Raw genomic sequence first — 20,841 nt, forward strand, 5'->3', positions numbered from 1 at the left:
AATTTGGGGGTGGGGAAAGAGCAGAGACCCCAAAATCCCAAATTTGGGGAGTGGGGCAAGAGCAGAGACCCCAAAATCCCAAATTTGGGGAGTGGGGCAAGAGCAGAGACCCCAAAATCCCAAATTTGGGGGTGGGGAAATAGCAGAGACCCCAAAATCCCAAATTTGGAGGATAGGGAAAGAGCAGAGATCCCAAAATCCCAAATTTGGGGAGTGGGGAAAGAGCAGAGACCCCAAAATCCCAAATTTGGGGGTGGGGAAATAGCAGAGACCCCAAAATCCCAAATTTAGAAATGGGGAAAGAGCAGAGACCCCAAAATCCCAAATTTGGGGTTGGGGAAAGAGCAGAGACCCCAAAATCCCAAATTTGGGGAGTGGGGCCAGAACAGAGACCCCAAAATCCCAAATTTGGGGTTGGGGAAAGAGCAGAGACCCCAAAATCCCAAATTTGGTGGATGGGGAAAGAGCAGAGACCCCAAAATCCCAAATTTGGGGAGTGGGGCAAGAGCAGAGACCCCAAAATCCCAAATTTGGGGAGTGGGGCAAGAGCAGAGACCCCAAAATCCCAAATTTGGGGGATGAGGAAAGAGCAGAGACCCCAAAATCCCAAATTTGAAGATGGGGAAAGAGCAGAGACCCCAAAATCCCAAATTTGAAGATGGGGAAAGAGCAGAGACCCCAAAATCCCAAATTTTTGGGGGTGGGGAAAGACCAGAGACCCCAAAATCCCAAATTTGGGGGATGGGGAAAGAGCAGAGACCCCAAAATTCCAAATTTGGGGTTGGGGAAAGAGCAGAGACCCCAAAATCCCAAATTTGGGGGTGGGGCCAGAACAGAGACCCCAAAATCCCAAATTTTGGGGGTGGGGCCAGAACAGAGACCCCAAAATCCCAAATTTGGGGAGTGGGGGAAGAGCAGACCCCAAAATCCCAAATTTGGGGCTGGGGAAAGAGCAGAGACCCCAAAATCCCAAATTTGGGGCTGGGGAAAGAGCAGAGACCCCAAAATCCCAAATTTGGGGAGTGGGGCCAGAACAGAGACCCCAAAATCCCAAATTTTGGGGGGGGGATTGGGGTTGATTTGTTCTGGGGGGGTCCCCAAATCCCCCCCCGTACCCCAATAAAAGTGTCCCCCCAAATTGGGGGTCCGGAGGGGGCGTCTGTCCCCAAATTCCCCCCAAATTTTGGGGGATTTTCCTCTTCTTCGGAGCTTTTCTGCCCTGATGACGTCAGAGCCGCCGCTCGGTGACGTCACCGCGAGGTGGGTGTGGTTTGGGGGGTCCCGGGGGGATTTTTTTGGGGGGGGGGCCCTTGGGAAGGGGTGTGGGGGAGAATTATCCAAGAATTTTGGGGAACTTTTGGGAATTTCCCGGAATTCCAAGGCCGGGATTGCCGGGAATGGGAGGAGGGGGAGGGGCAGAGCTCCAAACCCCGCCCCTCCCCCACCCTCCCCTCCCCCCAAACACCGGGGGGGGGGTCCCCCAAAAATCCCCAAAAATTTGGGGTGAGGGGAGATCCCATTCCCCCTACATTGAGAATTTGGGGAGGGGGGTTCTGCTCCCTCAAATTTTGGGGGTCATTTCCCCTCCCCCCCAAATTTTGGGGATTATTTCCCCTCCCCCCCAATTTTTGGGGGTCATTTCCCTTCCCCCCCCAAATTTTGGGGGTCATTTCCCCTCCCCCCTCAATTTTGGGGATTATTTCCCCTCCCCCCCAATTTTTGGGGATCATTTCTTCCCCCCCCCCTCCAAATTTTGGGGGTCATTCCTCTACCCCCCCAATTTTTGGGGGTCATTTCCCCTCCCTCCTCCAATTTTTGGGGGTTTTTCCACTCTAAGGTGACCCAAATAAATTTTGGGGGGTGGTCCCAGGTATTTGGGGGGGCGGGGGTCCTCAAACATTTGGGGTTTTCTCTCCCCCTCCCCAAATCCAGATCCCAAAACCCCATGGGGGAGGTTTGGGGGGGTCCCTTGGTCCCCTAAACCAGGGGGTCTCACCCCAAAATGGGGACCCCAAAACCCCTGGGGGGACCTTTGGGGGTCTTTCCCCCCTAAATTGGGGGTCTCACCCCCCAAGTGACTCCCGAAACCCCCCCTTGGGGGTCCCTTCCCCCCCCAAATTGGGGTCTCACCCCCAAATCGCGCCGTTCCGCCCCCCTCAGGGGTCTTCACCCCCAAATCGGGATCTCACCCCCGAATCGCAACCCAAACCCCCCCAAATCGGGGGGTCTCACCCCTAGATCGGGGGTCTCACCCCCAAATCGGGGGTGTCACCCCCAAATCACAGCCTAAACCCCCCCAAATCGGGGGTCTCACCCCCAAATTGCGAATCGAGCCCCCCCAAATCGGGGGTCTCACCCCCAAATCGGGGGGTCTCAGCCCCAAATCGGGGGTCTCACCCCCAAATCGGGGGGTCTCAGCCCCAAATCGGGGGATCTCAGCCCCAAATCACAGCCTAAACCCCCCCAAATCGGGGGTCTCACCCCCAAATCGGGGGTCTCACCCCCAAATCTCGACCCGAACCCCCCCAAATCGGGGGGTCTCATCCCCAAATCGGGGGTCTCACCCCCAAATCGAGGGGTCTCATCCCCAAATCGGGGGTCTCACCCCCAAATCGGGGGGTCTCCCCCCCAAATCTCGACCCGAACCCCCCCAAATCGGGGGGTCTCACCCCCAGATCGGGGGTCTCACCCCCAAGTCGCCCCCCCAGGTTCCGCTTTCCCGCCGCCCCCCGCCCAGGGCGTGGTCGGGGGGCGTGGCCCGCGGAGGGGGCGTGGCCTGCGGGCGGATTATGTCAACCCCGCGGCAGCCGCAGCCCCGAGCCGGGAGCGGCGGGAGCAGGTACGGCCCAGGGGGCTCCGCCGGGATTTGGGGGGGGGTCCCGGGGGTCCCCGGCACCCCGAGGCACCCCGAGGGCTCCGCGGGTCCCGGGCCGGGGGGCGCCGAGCGCGGGGAGCGGCTCCGGGAGGGTCCCGGGGGGCTGCGTTGAGGGGGTGGGGATGGAGGAAAGGTGGGGCTGGGGGAGATTTTGCGGGGGGCTGGCGGTGAAATGGGTCTGGGGGCGTTCTTGGGGGGTTTAGGGCCAGCTATAGGGTGTCTATAGGGCTGGGGGGGTTTAGGGGGGCTGGGGGCGTTGTTGGGGGTTGGGAGGGGTGGAGATGGGGCTGGGGGATGGGGGGGTGGAAATGGGGCTGGGGGGGGTTGGGGTTTGGGGAGGGGTCTGTGGGGCCGGGCAGGGTAAAGGGGGATCTATAGGGGATCTATAGGGTCTGTGGGGCGGGGACTGGCATCGAGGAGGGGTCGGGGGGCTTCTGGGGGCGGGGCCGTGAGGTGTTTATGTGGGGCTGGGGGGTCTCTATAGGGTCCCTATAGGGCTGGGCACAGGTATGGGTGGGTCTGGGGTCTCTATGGGGCAGGGGAGGGTCTATAGGATCTATAGGGTCCCTATAGGGCTGGGCAGAGGTATGGGTGGGTCTGTGGGGTCTATGGGGCAGGGGAGGGTCTATAGGATCTATAGGGTCCCTATAGGGCTGGGCACAGGTACGGGTGGGTCTATGGGGCAGGGGAGGGTCTATAGGATCTATAGGGTCCCTATAGGGCTGAGCAGAGGTATGGGTGGGTCTGTGGGGTCTGTGGGGCAGGGGAGGGTCTATAGGATCTATAGGGTCCTATAGGGCTGGGCAGAGGTATGGGTGGGTCTGTGGGGTGTCTATAGGATCCGATCGAGGTCGGGGGGGTCTGTGGGGTCTCTGTGGGGCTGGGCAGAGGCACAGGTGGGTCTATAGGGTGGGACAGGGGCACAGGTGGCTCTATAGGGGCTCTATAGGGTGCGGCTGACAGGGACAGGTGGTTCTATAGGGCAGGGGGATCTCTAGGGGCTCTATAGGGTGGGATGGGGTGCACAGGTGGTTCTATAGGGTCAGACCTGGGGCACAGGTGGTTCTATGGAGTCAGGTGGTTCCATAGGGATTCTATAGGGTGGGACGGGGGGCGCAGGTGGTTCTGTGGGGCCAGGAGATTCTATAGGGGCTCTATAGGGTCGGGGTGGCAGGTACAGGTGGTTCTATAGGGCAGGTGGTTCTATAGGGTGGGACGGGGGCACAGGTGGTTCTATAGAGACTCTATAGGGATTCTATAGGGCGGGATGGGGCGTATAGGTGGTTCCATAGGGGCTCTATAGGGTGGGACGGGGGGCACAGGTGGTTCCATAGGGTCAGGTGGTTCTATAGGGATTCTATAGGGTGGGATGGGGGGCACAGGTGGTTCCATAGGGTCAGGTGGTTCTATAGGGATTCTGTAGGGTGGGATGTGGGGCACAGGTGGTTCCATAGGGTCAGGCGGTTCCATAGGGATTCTATAGGGTGGGACGGGGCGTACAGGTGGTTCTATAGGGTCAGGCGGTTCCATAGGGTGGGATGGGGGGCACAGGTGGTTCCATAGGGATTCTATAGGGTGGGATGGGGGGCACAGGTGGTTCCATAGGGTCAGGTGGTTCCATAGGGTGGGATGAGGGCGCAGGTGGTTCCATAGGGATTCTATAGGGTGGGACGGGGGGCGCAGGTGGTTCTATAGGGTCAGGTGGTTCCATAGGGTCAGGTGGTTCCATAGGGGCTCCATAGGGTCAGGTGGTTCCATAGGGGCTCCATAGGATCAGGCCGAGGCACAGGAGCAATTTGGGGCTGGCTCGGGGGGTCCGGGGGGTCCAGGCAGCCCCATAGGGGCCCCATAGGGGCAGGAGCAGAGGGGCTGGGCCTGGGGGGATTTTGGGGGGTTTTGGGGGGCCCAGGATGGATTTGGGGGTCCTGGGGGGGTTTGGGGGGGCCCAGGATGGATTTGGGAGATCCTGGGGGGGTTTTGGGGGGGCCCAGGATGGATTTGGGGGTCCTGGGGGGGTTTGGGGGGGCCCAGGATGGATTTGGGAGTCCTGGGGGGGTTTTGGGGGGGGCCAGGATGGATTTGGGGGTCCTGGGGGGGTTTGGGGGGGCCCAGGATGGATTTGGGGGATCCTGGGGGGGTTTTGGGGGGGCCCAGGATGGATTTCGGGGTCCTGGGGGGTTTTGGGGGGCCCAGGATGGATTTGGGGATCCTGGGGGGGATTTGGGGGCAGAAAGCGAGTGGGGAGGGGGAGTCAGGGGGGGTTGGGCGTGGTGTTTTGGGGGGAGGGCTGGGGATGTTTTGGGGCAGTTTGGGGCAGTTTTGGGGCCGTTTTGGGGAGAGTTTGGAGCCGTTTTGGGGAGGGGGCTCAGGATGGTTTTGGAGCCGTTTTGGGGAGGGGTTCGGGGCGGTTTTGGGGTCCTTTTGGGGCCGTTTTGGGGGGGGGGGCAGGGACAGTTTTGGGGAGGGGGTTCGGGATGATTTCAGGGCAGTTTCGGGGAGGGGGCTCGGGATGATTTTGGGGAGGGGGCTCGGGATGATTTCGGGCGGTTTTGGGGAGGGGGCTCGGGATGATTTTGGGGAGGGGGCTCGGGATGATTTTGGGGAGGGGGCTCGGGATGATTTCGGGCGGTTTTGGGGCCGTTTCGGGGTCTCCGCAGGGCCCAGCAGCCCGAGGGGCTCGGGGCACTCTCGGTGGGGCTGGGGGCTCCGGGGGGGCTCTGCAGGGACAGGGATTTTTGGGGGGGGGTCCCGAGGGGTCCCCAACAGCCTGGGGGGGGGTCTCGGGTGGGGGGGGGTCCCCATGTCCAACAGATGGGTGGGGCCGGTGGGGGGGAGGGGAGGGGAGGGGAGGAGCGGCCCTCGCGCGCCCCCCGCCCCCCCCCGAGGGACCCCCGGGGCCGGGGGGGGGTCCCGGTGGGGGGGGAGGGGCAATCCCGGTTCTCCCCCCCCCTTCCCCTCCCTCCCCATCCCCTCCCCCCCCCATTTCCCTACAGGTGCCCGCCCCTCCCCCCCCTTGCATCACCTGGGGGGATTTTGGGGATTTTTTTTTTTTTTTTTGGGGGGGGGGGGTCCGCACGTTTAGGGTGGGGGAGGGGCGGGGGGGGTCATCCCAGCTCCGTCCTCCCCCCCCCCCCCAGGAATTTGGGGTGCACAAGGGGCTCCTTGTTCCAGCCGGGGCCGCCCCCGCTTCCGGCCGGGTGGGGCCGGGGGGGCCCCAAATTCTCCCGGGGGGGCCCCAAATTCTTCCGGGGGGGCCCCAAATTCTTCCGGGGTCGGTGGGGGGAGGGGAGGGGGGGGGTTTCCCAAATCCTTCCGGGATTTTGGGGAGGGGGGTCCCCGGGATTGGCGGCTCCTCCCGGGAAGGGCGGGGCCGGCAACGCCTTTTGGGGGGGGGGTTTGGGGACCCCCCCGGGGGGGTTTTGGGGGGGGTCCCCGCAGCTCTGGACCCCCCCGGGGGGTTTGGGGGTGAGGGGGGGGTCGGGGGTCGCGCACGGAGGGGGTTGGGGAAAACCCCGGCTGCACCGGGGGGATTTTGGGGAGGGGTCTCCAGACCTCTGTGCCCCACCCCGGGTGGTCCTGGGGGTCCCAAACCCTCTGGGGGGGGGTCCCAGATTTTCGTGGGGGGGTTTTTTTGGGGGGGGGGGGGGATTTCGAGCCCGTCTCTGTCCGTGGTGCTGAATTTGGGGGGGGGCGCGGCCGCGGGGGGGGATGGGGAGGTGGGGGAGGGGCAGCCCGGGTATTTGGGGAGGGGTCGCGGGTGGGGGGGGGTCGCAGCCAAGGTGACAGGTCCCCTCTCCAGGCGTCGCCATGGAAACGCGCGCATCCGCGCCAGCCGGGGGGAGGGGCCGCCACACAATGGAGAGGGGGGAGGGGGGGTTTTAGGGGTGGGGGGGGTGGAGACCCCTCCCCAAATTTGCCCCCCACCCCCTCCCCAGGGTCGCGGCCATGGCGCTGCCCCGGGGGCTCGGCCTCGTCCCGCTGCTGCTGCTGCTGGGGGGGGGGCGCGGCGGCGCCATCCTCATCCCCCCCGAGTGTGAGTGGGGGGCGCAATTTGGGGAGGGGGCGAGCCGCGAGGGGGAGGGGAGGGGCGCGGGGAGGGGTTACACACAACCCCCCCAACCCCCCCCAGCCGGGATCCCTGCATGGAGCATGGAGACCCCTCCCCCAAAAAACGGCATGGACGCGCCTTCCCCAAAAAAACCAGCATGGAGACCCCCCCAAAAAAACCAGCATGGAGACCCCCCCCAAAAAAAACAGGCATGGAGACCCCCCCCCAAAAAAACCAGCATGGAGACCCCTCCCCCAAAAAACGGCATGGATGCGCCTTCCCCAAAAAAAACAGCATGGAGACCCCCCCCCAAAAAACAGGCATGGAGACCCCCCCCAAAAAAATACTGGCATGGAGACCCCCCCCCAAAAAACTGGCATGGAGACCCCCCCCAAAAAAACCAGCATGGAGACCCCTCCCCAAAAAACAGGCATGGAGACCCCCCCCAAAAAAACCAGCATGGAGACCCCTCCCCAAAAAACAGGCATGGAGAGCCCCCCCAAAAAAATACTGGCATGGAGACCCCCCCCAAAAAACCAGCATGGAGAACCCCCCAAAAAAGGCATGGAGACCCCCCCCAAAAAAACGGCATGGAGACCCCCCCCCAAAAAAATACTGGCATGGAGACCCCCCCCAAAAAATGGCATGGAGAACCCCCCAAAAAAATACTGGCATGGAGACCCCCCCGAAAAAAAGGCATGGAGACCCCCCCCCAAAAATGGCATGGAGACCCCCCCCCCAAAAAAAATCTGGCATGGAGACCCCCACCAGAAAAAAGCATGGAGACCCCCCCCAAAAAATGGCATGGAGACCCCCCCCAAAAAATGGCATGGAGAACCCCCCAAAAAAATACTGGCATGGAGACCCCCCCCAAAAAAAACAGGCATGGAGACCCCCCCTCAAAAAAAAGCATGGAGACCCCCCCCTCAATTTAACCCCTGATCCTCCCCCCCCCCCTTAGTGGAGACCCCCCCTCAATTCAATTCCTGATCCTGGACCCACCCCCTAATGGAGACCCCCCCTCAATTTATCCTCCCCCCTACGGAGACCCCCCCTCAATTCACCTCCATAATCCCGGACCCCCCTTCCAATTCACCCCTCCGGCATGAAGACCCCTCCCCAAATTCCCCTTATCCCGACCCCTTTCCCCCCCATTTTTTTAAGAATCACCCCTCACTCTGCACGACCCCCCCCCCCATTTTTTTGGGGACCCCCTCCCCTTGCACGCCCCCCCCCTTGCACGCCCCCCGCTTTCCCGGGGGTCTCTCTGGAGCCCCCTCCCCACTCACGCCGTGTCTCTCCCCCCGTGCCCCCCGGACGGTGCAGACTCGCTGCACGAGCGTGAGTTTGGGGGGGCCGGGGGGATTTGGGGGGTCCTGGGGAGATTTGGGGGGAGTTTGGAGGGGCTGGGAGGATTTGGGGGGGTCCTGGGGGGATTTGGGGGGTCTTGAGGGGTTTGGGGGGGGTCTCGAGGGGATTTTGGGGGGGTTTGGGGGGGTCTCGAGGGGTTTGGGGGGGCTCTCAAGGGGATTTTGGGGGGGTTTGGGGGGTTTGGGGGGATTTGGGGTGTCTGTGGGGAGGGTTCCGGGGGGGTTTTGGGTGGTTTTGGGGTCCCAAGTGTGTTTCGGTGGTCCCGGTGGGTTTTGGGGGGTTTGGGGGTGTTTTGGGGTGTTCTGGGGTGGTTTTGAGTGGTTTTGGGGTGTTCTGTGGGGTGTCCTGGGGTGTTTTGGGTGTTTTGGGGATGTTTTTGGGGTGTTTTGGGGTGTCTGTGAGGTGTTCTGGGGTGTTTTGGGGTGTCTGTGGGGTGTTTTGGGGTGTTTTTGGGATGTTTTGGGGTGTCCTGGGGTTTTTGGGGTGTTTTTGGGGGTTTTGGGGTGTTTTGGGGTGTCTGTGGGGTGTTTTGGGGGTTCTGGGGTGTTTTTAGGATGTTTTGGGGTGTTCTGGGTAGTTTTTGGGTGTTTTGGGGTGTTTTGGGTGTTTTGGGGGTGTTTTGGGGTGTTCTGGGTAGTTTTTGGGTGTCCTGGGGTGTTTTGGGGTGTTTCTGGGGTGTTTTGGGGTGTCTGTGTGGTGTTTTTGGGTGTTTTGGGGTGTTTTGGGGTGTTTCTGGGGTGTTTTGGGGTGTCTGTGTGGTGTTTTTGGGTGTCCTGGGGTGTTTTGGGGTGTTTCTGGGGTGTTTTGGGGTGTCTGTGTGGTGTTTTGGGGTGTTTTTGGGTGTTTCTGGGGTGTTTTGGGGTGTCTGTGTGGTGTTTTTGGGTGTTTCTGGGTGTTCTGGGGGTGTTGGGGCTCGGGCCGGTCCCAGCCGCTGCCCCCCCAGTCCAGCAGCCGCCGGAGCTGACGGAGCAGCCCCCGGAGCAGCTCGTGGTGTTCCCCAGCGACGACGTCGTGCTCAAGTGCGCGGCCACCGGCAACCCCCCGGTGGAGTGAGTGTCACCCCCGGTGTCACCCGTGTCACCTCTGTGTCACCCGAGGGTCCTCTGTGTCAATTGAGGGACACCTGTGTCACCTCCCGCTGCTCTCCCACTGTCTCTCCAGCCACTGTCCGTGTGTCCTCCTCATGTCCCCCCCGTGTCCCCCTGTCCCCCCTCCTGCTGTCCCCTCGCTGTCCCTCCAGCCTCTGTCACTGTCCCCGTGTCCCCCCCGTGTCCCTCTGTCCCTCTGTCACTGTCCCCGTGTCCCCCCCGTGTCCCTCTGTCCCTCTGTCACTGTCCCCGTGTCCCCCCCGTGTCCCTCTGTCCCTCTGTCACTGTCCCCGTGTCCCCCCCGTGTCCCTCTGTCCCTCTGTCACTGTCCCCGTGTCCCCCCGTGTCCTGCTGTCCATGTGTCCCCCTCGTGTCCCCTCTGAGTCCCCCCTGTCCCCAGTGTCCTTGTCCCCCCTCCTGCTGTCCCCGTTGTCCCCGTCCCCCCCGTGTCCCACTGTCCCTCCAGCCTGTCAGTGTCACTGTCCCCGTGTCCCCCCATGTCCCCCTGTCCCCCTCGTGTCCCCGAGTCCCTCTGTCACTGTCCCCCTGTCCTCCCATGTCCCTCTGTCCCTCTGTCCCTGTCCCTCTGTCCCTCTGTCCCTGTCCCTCTGTCCCTGTCCCCGTGTCCCCCAGCCGCTCTCTGTCCCCCCGTGTCCCCCCTGTGTCCCTCTGTCCCTGTCCCCTCTGTGTCCCTCTGTCCCTCTGTCCCTCTGTCCCTGTCCCCGTGTCCCTCTGTCCCTGTCCCCGCTGTCCCCCAGCCGCTCTCTGTCCCCCCGTGTCCCTCTGTCCCTCTGTCCCTCTGTCCCTGTCCCTCTGTCCCTCTGTCCCTGTCCCCGTGTCCCCCAGCCGCTCTGTGTCCCCGCAGGTACCGCTGGACACGCGAGGGTCTCCCGTTCCCGTCACCATTCCCGTCGCCGTCCCCGGGCCCGGCGCCGCCGGAGCTCACGGGGGTCTCGGTGTCCCCCGGCGGGGGGACCTTGGTCATCAACGCCAGCCTGGCCGGGCGGCTGCAGGGCCGGTTCCGCTGCGCCGCCAGCAACGCACTGGGCACCGCGCTGTCCTGGGAGAGCCGCGTCATTGCCGAGAGTGAGCCCCAAAATCCCCTAAATTCACCCCAAAATAACCCCAGGCACCGCGCTGTCCTGGGAGAGCCGCGTCATCGCCGAGAGTGAGCCCAAAATCCCCTAAATTCACCCCAAAATTACCCAAAATAACCCCCAATAACCCCAGGCACCGCGCTGTCCTGGGAGAGCCGCGTCATCGCCGAGAGTGAGCCCCAAAAAACCCCAAAATATCCCAAATCCACCCCAAAATAACCCCCAATAACCCCAGGCACCGCGCTGTCCTGGGAGAGCCGCGTCATCGCCGAGAGTGAGCCCAAAATCCCCTAAATTCACCCCAAAATTACCCAAAATAACCCCCAATAACCCCAGGCACCGCGCTGTCCTGGGAGAGCCGCGTCATCACCGAGAGTGAGCCCCAAAATCCCCTAAATATCCCAAATCCACCCCAAAATAACCCCCAATAACCCCAGGCACCGCGCTGTCCTCGGAGAGCCGCGTCATGGCCGAGAGTGAACCCCAAAAATCCCAAAATATCCTAAATCCTCCCCAAAATAACCCCAGCATCGCGCTGTCCTTGGAGAGCCGCGTCATCGCCGAGAGTGAGCCCCAAAAAACCCTAAATTCACCCCAAAATAACCCCCAATAACCCCAGGCACCGCGCTGTCCTGGGAGAGCCGCGTCATGGCCGAGAGTGAGCCCAAAATCCCCTAAATTCACCCCAAAATTACCCAAAATAACCCCAAATAACCCCAGGCACCGCGCTGTCCTCAGAGAGCTGCGTCATGGCCGAGAGTGAACCCCAAAATCCCCAAAATCCCCTAAATTCACCCCAAAATAACCCCAGGCACCGCGCTGTCCTGGGAGAGCCACGTCATCGCCGAGAGTGAGCCCCAAAAAACCCCAAAATCCCCTAAATTCACCCCAAAATAACCCCAGGCATCGCGCTGTCCTGGGAGAGCCGCGCCATTGCCGAGAGTGAACCCCAAAATCCCCAAAATCCCCTAAATAACCCCAAAATCCTCCCGACCCCCTCGGGGCCAGCGCGGTGGTTCCTGTCTGGTTTTGGGGTTCCTGTTTTTAGGGTTCCCGTGGGTTTTTGGTGTCCGTGTGGGTTTTTGGGGTCCCTGTCTGGTTTTGGGGTTCCTGTTTTTGGGGTTTCTGTGGGTTTTTGGTGTCCGTGTGGGTTTTTGGGGTTCCTGTCTGGTTTTGGGGTTCCTGTTTTTGGGGTTTCTGTGGGTTTTTGGTGTCCGTGTGGGTTTTTGGGGTCCCTGTCTGGTTTTGGGGTTCCTGTCTGGTTTTGTGGTTCCTGTTTTTGGGGTTTCTGTGGGTTTTTGGTGTCTGTGTGGGTTTTTGGGGTTCCTGTCTGGTTTTGTGGTTCCTGTTTTTGGGGTTCTCGTTTTCGGGGTGCCCGTGCTTTCGGGGTGCCCCAGCTGCTGTCCCCCCAGACACGCCGCAGTGGCCCAAGGAGAAGGTGACCCCGGTGCAGGTGGAGGAGGGGGACCCCGTGGTGCTGCCCTGCGACCCCCCGAAAAGCGCCGTGCCCCCCAAGATCTACTGGCTCAACAGCCGTGAGTGAGGGGGGCTGGGGGGTGGGGGGCTTCCTCCTGCACCCCCTGATCCCGCTGTACCCCAAAAATCCTCCCCTGAGCCCCAAAATCCTCTCTGAATCCCAAAATCCTCCCCTGAATCCCCCAAAATCCTCCCTGAGCCCCAAAATCCTCCCCTGAATCCCCCAAAATCCTTCCTGGACCCCAAAATCCTCCTCCCCTGAATCCCCCAAAATCCTCCCCTGAGCCCCAAAATCCTCTCTGAATCCCAAAATCCTCCCTGAGCCCCAAAATCCTCCCCTGAATCCCCCAAAATCCTCCCCTGAGCCCCAAAATCCTCTCTGAATCCCCAAAATCCTCCCCTGAATCCCCCAAAATCCTCCCCTGAGCCCCAAAATCCTCTCTGAATCCCAAAATCCTCCCTGAGCCCCAAAATCCTCCCCTGAATCCCCCAAAATCCTTCCTGGACCCCAAAATCCTCCCCTGAATCCCCCAAAATCCTTCCTGGACCCCAAAATCCTCCCCTGAATCCCCCAAAATCCTCCATGGGCCCCAAATCTTCCCCACACCCCAAAATCGTCCCCAGACTCCAAAATCCTCCCTGAGCCCAAAATCCTCCCCTGAATCCCCCAAAATCCTCTCTGAGCCCCAAAATCCTCCCCTGAATCCCCCAAAATCCTTCCTGGACCCCAAAATCCTCCCCTGAATCCCCCAGAATCCTCCCCTGAATCCCCCAAAATCCTTCCCAGACCCCAAAAATCCTCCCTGAACCCCCAAATCCCCTCGGACCCCTCTGCACCCCCACAATCCCCCCCACACCTCGGCCTGGTTTTGGGGATCCCCTGACCTGGGGCCAGTTTGGGGGCAGGTTGGGGGTCCCAGGGCAGGTTGGGGGTCAGGATTGGGGTCAGGTCGGGGGTCAGTTTTAGGGTCGGTTTTAGGGTCATTTTAGGGTCATTTTGGGGTCACTTTTGGGGTCACTTCTGGGTTTTCCCTCAGGCATCGTGCACATCGCGCGGGACATCTGGGGCAGGTTTGGGATCAGGTTTAGGGTCACTTTTGGGGTCACTTTTGGGGTCAGTTTTGGGGTCACTTTTGGGGTTTTTCCTGCCAGGGATTGTGCACATCACGCAGGACGCCCAGGTCACTTTTAGGGTCAGTTTTGGGGTCACTTTTAGGGTCAGTTTTGGGGTCAGTTTTGGGGTCACTTTTAGGGTCAGTTTTGGGGTCAGTTTTAGGGTCACTTTTGGGGTCACTTTTGGGGACACTTTTGGGTTTTTTCCCCCAGGCATCGTGCACATCACACAGGACGCCCAGGGCAGGTTTGGGGTCAGTTTTGGGATCCCTTTTGGGGTCACTTTTGGGGTTTCTGAGTTGCAGGCATCGTGCACATCGCGCAGGACGCCCGGGTCAGTTTTGGGGTCAGTTTTAGGGCAGGTTTAGGGTCAGTTTTGGGGTCACTTTTGGGTTTTTTCCCCCAGGCATCGTGCACATCGTGCAGGACGCTCGGGTCAGTTTTGGGGTCAGGTTTAGGGCAGGTTTAGGGTCACTTTTGGGGTCACTTTTGGGTTTTTTCCCCCAGGCATCGTGCACATTGCACAGGAAGCCTGGGTCAGTTTTGGGATCCCTTTCGGGGTCACTTTTGGGGTCACTTTTGGGTTTTTTCCCCCAGGCATCGTGCACATCGTGCAGGACGCTCGGGTCAGTTTTGTGGGCAGTTTTAGGGCAGGTTTAGGATCAGTTTTGGGGTCACTTTTGGGTTTTTTTCCCCAGGCATCGTGCACATTGCACAGGAAGCCTGGGTCAGTTTTGGGATCCCTTTTGGGGTTAGTTTTGGGGTCACTTTTGGGGTTTCTGTGTTGCAGGCATCGTGCACATCGCGCAGGACGCCCGGGGCAGCATGGGTCAGGTTTGGGGTCAGTTTTAGGGTCAGGTTTGGGGTCAGTTTTGGAGCAGTTTTAGGGTCAGGTTTGCGGCAGGTTTGGGGTTAGTTTTAGGGTCAGGTTTGGGGTCACTTTTGGGGTTTCTGAGTTGCAGGCATCGTGCACATTGCGCAGGACACCCGGGTCAGCACAGGGCAGGTTTAGGATCCCTTTTGGGGTCACATTTGGGGTCACTTTTGGGGTCACTTTTGGGGTTTTTCCCCCAGGCATCGTGCACATCGTGCAGGACGCCCGCGTCAGTTTTAGGGTCAGTTTTAGGGCAGGTTTGGGGTCAGTTTTGGGGTGACTTTTGGGGTTTCTGAGTTGCAGGCATCGTGCACATCGCGCAGGACGCCCGGGTCACTTTTGGGGTCACTTTTAGGGTCACTTTTGGGGACACTTTTGGGTTTTTTCCCCCAGGCATCGTGCACATCGCGCAGGACGCTCGGGTCAGTTTTGGGGGCAGTTTTAGGGCAGGTTTAGGGTCACTTTTGGGGTCACTTTTGGGGACACTTTTGGGGTCACTTTTGGGGTCACTTTTGGGGACACTTTTGGGGTCACTTTTGGGGACACTTTTGGGTTTTTTCCCCAGGCATTGTGCACATCACGCAGGACGCTCGGGTCAGTTTTAGGGCAGGTTTAGGATCCCTTTTGGGGTCACTTTTGGGGTCAGTTTTGGGGACACTTTTGGGTTTTTTTCCCCAGGCATCGTGCACATCGCGCAGGACGCCCGCGTCAGCATGGGCCAGGACGGGTTCCTGTACTTCGCCAACGCGCAGGTCGGGGACAGCCACCCCGACTACATCTGCCACGCGCACTACCTGGGGCCCCGCACCATCATCCAGAAAGAGCCGCTGGACCTGCGCGTCTCCCCCAGTGAGCGCACCCCAAAACCCCGGAGCTGCCCTCGGGGGACCCCAAAACCCCGGAGCTGCCCTCGGGGGACCCCAAATCCACCTTCATGGGACCCCAAAATCCCAAATCTGCCCTCGGGGGACCCCAAAACCCCGGAGCTGCCTTCGGGGGACCCCAAAATCCCAAATCTGCCTTCAGGGACCCCAAATCCACCTTCATGGGACCCCAAAATCCCAAATCTGCCCTCGGGGACCCCAAAATCCCAAATCCACCTTCAGGGGACCCCAGAACCCCGGAGCTGCCTTCGGGGGACCCCAAAATCCCGGAGCTGCCTTCGGGGGACCCCAAAACCCCAAATCCATCTTCAGAGAACCCCAAATCCACCTTCAGGGCACCCAAAACCTCAGAGCCGCCTTCGGGGGACCCCAAAATCCCAAATCTGCCTTCGGGGACCCCAAAATCCCAAATCTGCCTTCGGGGACCCCAAATCCACCTTCATGGGACCCCAAAATCCCAAATCTGCCTTCGGGGACCCCAAATCCACCTTCATGGGACCCCAAAATCCCAAATCTGCCTTCGGGGACCCCAAATCCACCTTCATGGGACCCCAAAATCCCAAATCTGCCTTCGGGGACCCCAAAACCCCGGAGCTGCCTTCGGGGGACCCCAAATCCACCTTCAGGGGACCCCAAATCCACCTTCGGGGGACCCCAAAACCCCAGAGCTGCCTTCAGGGGACCCCAAATCCACCTTCATGGGACCCCAAAACCCCAAATCTACCTTCAGGGGACCCAAAACCCCAGAGCCACCTTCATGGGACCCCAAAACCCCAAATCTACCTTCAGGGGACCCAAAACCCCAGAGCCACCTTCAGGGGACCCCAAAATCCCAAATCTGCCTTCAGGGGACCCCAAAATCCCAAATCCACCTTTAGGGGACCCCAAAACCCCAAATCCACCTTCAGAGAACCACAAAATCCCAAATCCTCAAGAAGTTGGGGGTTCTGGGAGGGATTTGGGGGGGATCCCCATGACTTGTGGGGGCTCCGGGGGGGGATTTAAGGGGGATCCCCATGAATTGGGGGAGCTCTGGGGGGGGTTTGGGGGGGATCCCCAGGAACTGGGGGGATTTGGGAGGGATCCCCATGAATTGGGGGGGATTTGTGGGGGATCCCCAGGAACTGGGGGGGATTTGTGGGGGATCCCCAGGAACTGGGGGGGATTTGGGAGGGATCCTCATGAACTGGGGGGGATTTGTGGGGGATCCCCAGGAACTGGGGGGGATTTGGGGGAGATCCCTATGAACTGGGGGACTCTGAGGGGGATTTGGGGAGGATCCCCATGAATTGGGGGAGCTCTGGGGGGGTTCTGGGGGGATCCCCATGAACTGGGGGGGATTTGGGGGGGATCCCCAGGAACTGGGGGGGCTCCTGTGGAGATCCCCATGAACTGGGGGGCTCCAGGGAGAATTTGGGGGAGATCCCCATGAACTGGGGGGGATTTGGGGGGGGATCCCCAGGATTTGGGGGGCTCCAGGGGGTCTCTAACCCCTCTGCCCCCCCCAGGTAACTCGGTGCAGTCCCGCCGGCCCCGCCTGGTGGTCCCCAGGGACCCCCAACCCACGGTGGTGGCGCTGCGGGGGGAGACGCTGGTGCTGGAGTGCATCGCCGAGGGGCTGTGAGTGGGGGGCTCGGGGGTCCGGGGGGGTCCGGGGGGGTCTTGGGTGGGTCTGGGGGGTCCTGGGGGGATCTCGGGGGGTCCAGGGGGTCCTTGGGGGGGTCCAGGGGGAGTCTGGAGGGTCCTTGGGGGGTCTGGGGGATGTTGGGGGGTCCAGGGGATCCTGGGGGGCTCCAGGAGGGTCCGGGGGGGATGTTGGGTGGGGGGTCCCAGGGGTGTCCTGGTTCTATCCTGGTTCAATCCCGGTTTAATCCCGGTTCTATCCCGGTTCTATCCCAGTTCTATCCCAGTTCTATCCCGGTTCTATCCCGGTTCTGTCCCGGTGCTATCCCGATTCTATCCCGGTTTAATCCTGGTTCTATCCCGGTGCTATCCCGGTTCTATCCCAGTTCTATCCCGGTTCTATCCCGGTTTAATCCTGGTTCTATCCCGGTGCTATCCCGGTGCTATCCCAGTTCTATCCCAGTTCTATCCCAGTTCTATCCCGGTTTAATCCTGGTTCTATCCCGGTGCTATCCCAGTTCTATCCCGGTTCTATCCCGGTTCTATCCCGGTTCTATCCTGCTTTAATCCCAGTTCTATCCCCCAGCCCCACACCCTGGGTATTGTGGCACAAACTGAACTGGTCCGGGTGTCCCGGGGGATATACCAGTTTAATCCAGATTCTATCCCGGTTCTATCCCGCTTCTATCCCAGTCTAACCCCAGTCTAACCCCAGTTTATCCCAGTCTAACCCCAGTTTATCCCAGTCTAACCCCAGTTTAACCCGGTCTAACCCTGTCTCCTTCCAGCCCCACGCCCTGGGTGTCATGGTGCCGGCTGAACTGGCCTGGGGGTTATCCCAGTCTAACCCCAGTCTAACCCCGGTCTAACCCAGTTTATCCCAGTCTAACCCAGTTTATCCCAGTTTATCCCAGTCTAACCCCAGTTTACCCCAGTCTAACCCCAGTCTAACCCCAGTTTACCCCAGTTTACCCCAGTTTACCCCAGTTTATCCCAGTTTGTCCCCGTCTCTCCCCAGCCCCACGCCCTGGGTGTCGTGGCGCCGGCTGAACTGGCCTGGGGGTTATCCCAGTCTAACCCCAGTCTAACCCCAGTCTAACCCCAGTCTAACCCCAGTTTACCCCAGTTTACCCCAGTCTAACCCCAGTCTAACCCCAGTTTGTCCCAGTTTATCCCAGTTTATCCCAGTCTAACCCCAGTCTAACCCCAGTTTATCCCAGTTTATCCCAGTCTAACCCCAGTTTACCCCAGTTTACCCCAGTTTTTCCCAGTTTATCCCAGTTTACCCCGTCTCTCCCCAGCCCCACGCCCTGGGTGTCGTGGCGCCGGCTGAACTGGCCTGGGGGTTATCCCAGTTTACCCCAGTTTACCCCAGTTTATCCCAGTTTACCCCGTCTCTCCCCAGCCCCACGCCCTGGGTGTCGTGGCGCCGGCTGAACTGGCCTGGGGGTTATCCCAGTCTAACCCCGGTTCTATCCCAGTTCTATCCCAGTCTAACCCCAGTCTAACCCCAGTTTACCCCAGTTTACCCCAGTTTATCCCAGTTTATCCCAGTTTACCCCGTCTCTCCGCAGCCCCACGCCCTGGGTGTCGTGGCGCCGGCTGAACGCGCCGCTGCCGCCGGGCCGGGCGCTGCTGGACAATTTCAACAAGACGCTGCGGCTGCGCGCGGTCAGCGAGGCCGACGACGGCGACTACGAGTGCACGGCCAGCAACGGGCTGGGCACGGCGCGGCGCGGGCACCGCGTCACCGTGCAGGGTAAACTGGGGAAACTGGGACAAACTGGGACAAACTGGGAGCTCTGGGCACGGCGCGGCACGGGCACCGCGTCACCGTGCAGGGTAAACTGGGGAAACTGGGGAAACTGGGACAAAATGGGAGCTCTGGGCACGGCGCGGCGCGGGCACCGCGTGACTGTGCAGGGTAAACTGGGGAAACTGGGACAAACTGGGACAAACTGGGAGCTCTGGGCACGGCGCGGCGCGGGCACCGCGTCACCGTGCAGGGTAAACTGGGGAAACTGGGACAAACTGGGACAAACTGGGAGCTCTGGGCACGGCGCGGCGCGGGCACCGCGTCACCGTGCAGGGTAAACTGGGGAAACTGGGACAAACTGGGACAAACTGGGAGCTCTGGGCACGGCGCGGCGCGGGCACCGCGTGACTGTGCAGGGTAAACTGGGGAAACTGGGACAAACTGGGACAAACTGGGAGCTCTGGGCACGGCGCGGCGCGGGCACCGCGTCACCGTGCAGGGTAAACTGGGGAAACTGGGACAAACTGGGACAAACTGGGAGCTCTGGGCACGGCGCGGCGCGGGCACCGCGTGACTGTGCAGGGTAAACTGGGGAAACTGGGACAAACTGGGGCAAACTGGGACAAACTGGGACAAACTGGGACAAACTGGGACAAACTGGGAGCTCTGGGCACGGCGCGGCGCGGGCACCGCGTGACTGTGCAGGGTAAACTGGGGAAACTGGGGAAACTGGGACAAACTGGGACAAACTGGGAGCTCTGGGCACGGCGCGGCGCGGGCACCGCGTCACCGTGCAGGGTAAACTGGGGAAACTGGGACAAACTGGGACAAACTGGGACAAACTGGGAGCTCTGGGCACGGCGCGGCGCGGGCACCGCGTCACCGTGCAGGGTAAACTGGGGAAACTGGGATAAACTGGGACAAAATGGGAGCTCTGGGCACGGCGCGGCGCGGGCACCGCGTGACTGTGCAGGGTAAACTGGGGAAACTGGGACAAACTGGGGCAAACTGGGACAAACTGGGACAAACTGGGAGCTCTGGGCACGGCGCGGCGCGGGCACCGCGTGACTGTGCAGGGTAAACTGGGATGAACTGGGACAAACTGGGACAAAATGGGAGCTCTGGGCACGGCGCGGCACGGGCACCGCGTCACCGTGCAGGGTAAACTGGGATGAACTGGGACAAACTGGGACAAAATGGGAGCTCTGGGCACGGCGCGGCGCGGGCACCGCGTGACTGTGCAGGGTAAACTGGGATGAACTGGGACAAACTGGGACAAAATGGGAGCTCTGGGCACGGCGCGGCACGGGCACCGCGTCACCGTGCAGGGTAAACTGGGATGAACTGGGACAAACTGGGACAAAATGGGAGCTCTGGGCACGGCGTGGCGCGGGCACCGCGTCACCGAGCAGGGTAATGGGGGAAACTGGGGAAACTGGGGAAACTGGGACAAACTGGGACAAACTGGGACAAACTGGGACAAAATGGGAGCTCTGGGCACGGCGCGGCGCGGGCACCGCGTGACTGTGCAGGGTAAACTGGGGAAACTGGGACAAACTGGGACAAACTGGGACAAACTGGGAGCTCTGGGCACGGCGCGGCGCAGGCACCGCGTCACTGTGCAGGGTAAACTGGGGAAACTGGGACAAACTGGGACAAACTGGGAGCTCTGGGCACGGCGCGGCGCGGGCACCGCGTGACTGTGCAGGGTAAACTGGGGAAACTGGGACAAACTGGGAGCTCTGGGCACGGCGCGGCGCGGGCACCGCGTGACTGTGCAGGGTAAACTGGGGAAACTGGGGAAACTGGGACAAACTGGGAGCTCTGGGCACGGCGCGGCGCGGGCACCGCGTCACCGTGCAGGGTAAACTGGGGAAACTGGGACAAACTGGGGCAAACTGGGACAAACTGGGACAAACTGGGACAAACTGGGACAAAATGGGAGCTCTGGGCACGGCGCGGCGCAGGCACCGCGTCACCGTGCAGGGTAAACTGGGGAAACTGGGGAAACTGGGACAAACTGGGACAAACTGGGGCAAACTGGGACAAACTGGGAGCTCTGGGCACGGCGCGGCGCGGGCACCGCGTCACCGTGCAGGGTAACTGGGGAAACTGGGGAAACTGGGACAAACTGGGACAAACTGGGAGCTCTGGGCACGGCGCGGCGCGGGCACCGCGTCACCGTGCAGGGTAAACTGGGATGAACTGGGACAAACTGGGAGCTCTGGGCACGGCGCGGCGCGGGCACCGCGTCACCGTGCAGGGTAACGGGGGAAACTGGGGAAACTGGGACAAACTGGGACAAACTGGGACAAACTGGGAGCTCTGGGCACGGCGCGGCGCGGGCACCGCGTCACCGTGCAGGGTAAACTGGGGAAACTGGGACAAACTGGGACAAACTGGGACAAAATGGGACAAAATGGGAGCTCTGGGCACGGCGCGGCGCGGGCACCGTGTCACCGTGCAGGGTAACTGGGGAAACTGGGACAAACTGGGACAAACTGGGACAAAATGGGAGCTCTGGGCACGGCGCGGCGCGGGCACCGCGTGACTGTGCAGGGTAAACTGGGGAAACTGGGACAAACTGGGACAAACTGGGACAAACTGGGAGCTCTGGGCACGGCATGGCGCGGGCA

At 61.1% G+C, this 20,841-nt stretch overlaps 1 protein-coding gene across 1 annotated transcript in view; it reads left to right on the forward strand.

Moving 5' to 3' along the window:
- Positions 1–2,804: 2,804 nt before the first annotated feature.
- Positions 2,805–20,841, forward strand: part of L1CAM (L1 cell adhesion molecule) — a 55,663-nt gene continuing 37,626 nt past the window's right edge. The window contains exons 1-9 of the mRNA XM_077789650.1: positions 2,805–2,839; positions 6,811–6,908; positions 8,250–8,264; positions 9,238–9,343; positions 10,248–10,468; positions 11,892–12,014; positions 14,621–14,791; positions 16,335–16,446; positions 18,024–18,208. Coding sequence (XP_077645776.1) covers positions 6,821–6,908; positions 8,250–8,264; positions 9,238–9,343; positions 10,248–10,468; positions 11,892–12,014; positions 14,621–14,791; positions 16,335–16,446; positions 18,024–18,208 — 1,021 coding nt within the window. The 5' untranslated portion in view covers positions 2,805–2,839; positions 6,811–6,820. The remainder of the gene's footprint in view (positions 2,840–6,810; positions 6,909–8,249; positions 8,265–9,237; positions 9,344–10,247; positions 10,469–11,891; positions 12,015–14,620; positions 14,792–16,334; positions 16,447–18,023; positions 18,209–20,841) is intronic.

This window comes from Lonchura striata, chromosome 36, assembly GCF_046129695.1.
Source record: "Lonchura striata isolate bLonStr1 chromosome 36, bLonStr1.mat, whole genome shotgun sequence".
In the NCBI taxonomy this organism is placed as follows: domain Eukaryota; kingdom Metazoa; phylum Chordata; class Aves; order Passeriformes; family Estrildidae; genus Lonchura; species Lonchura striata.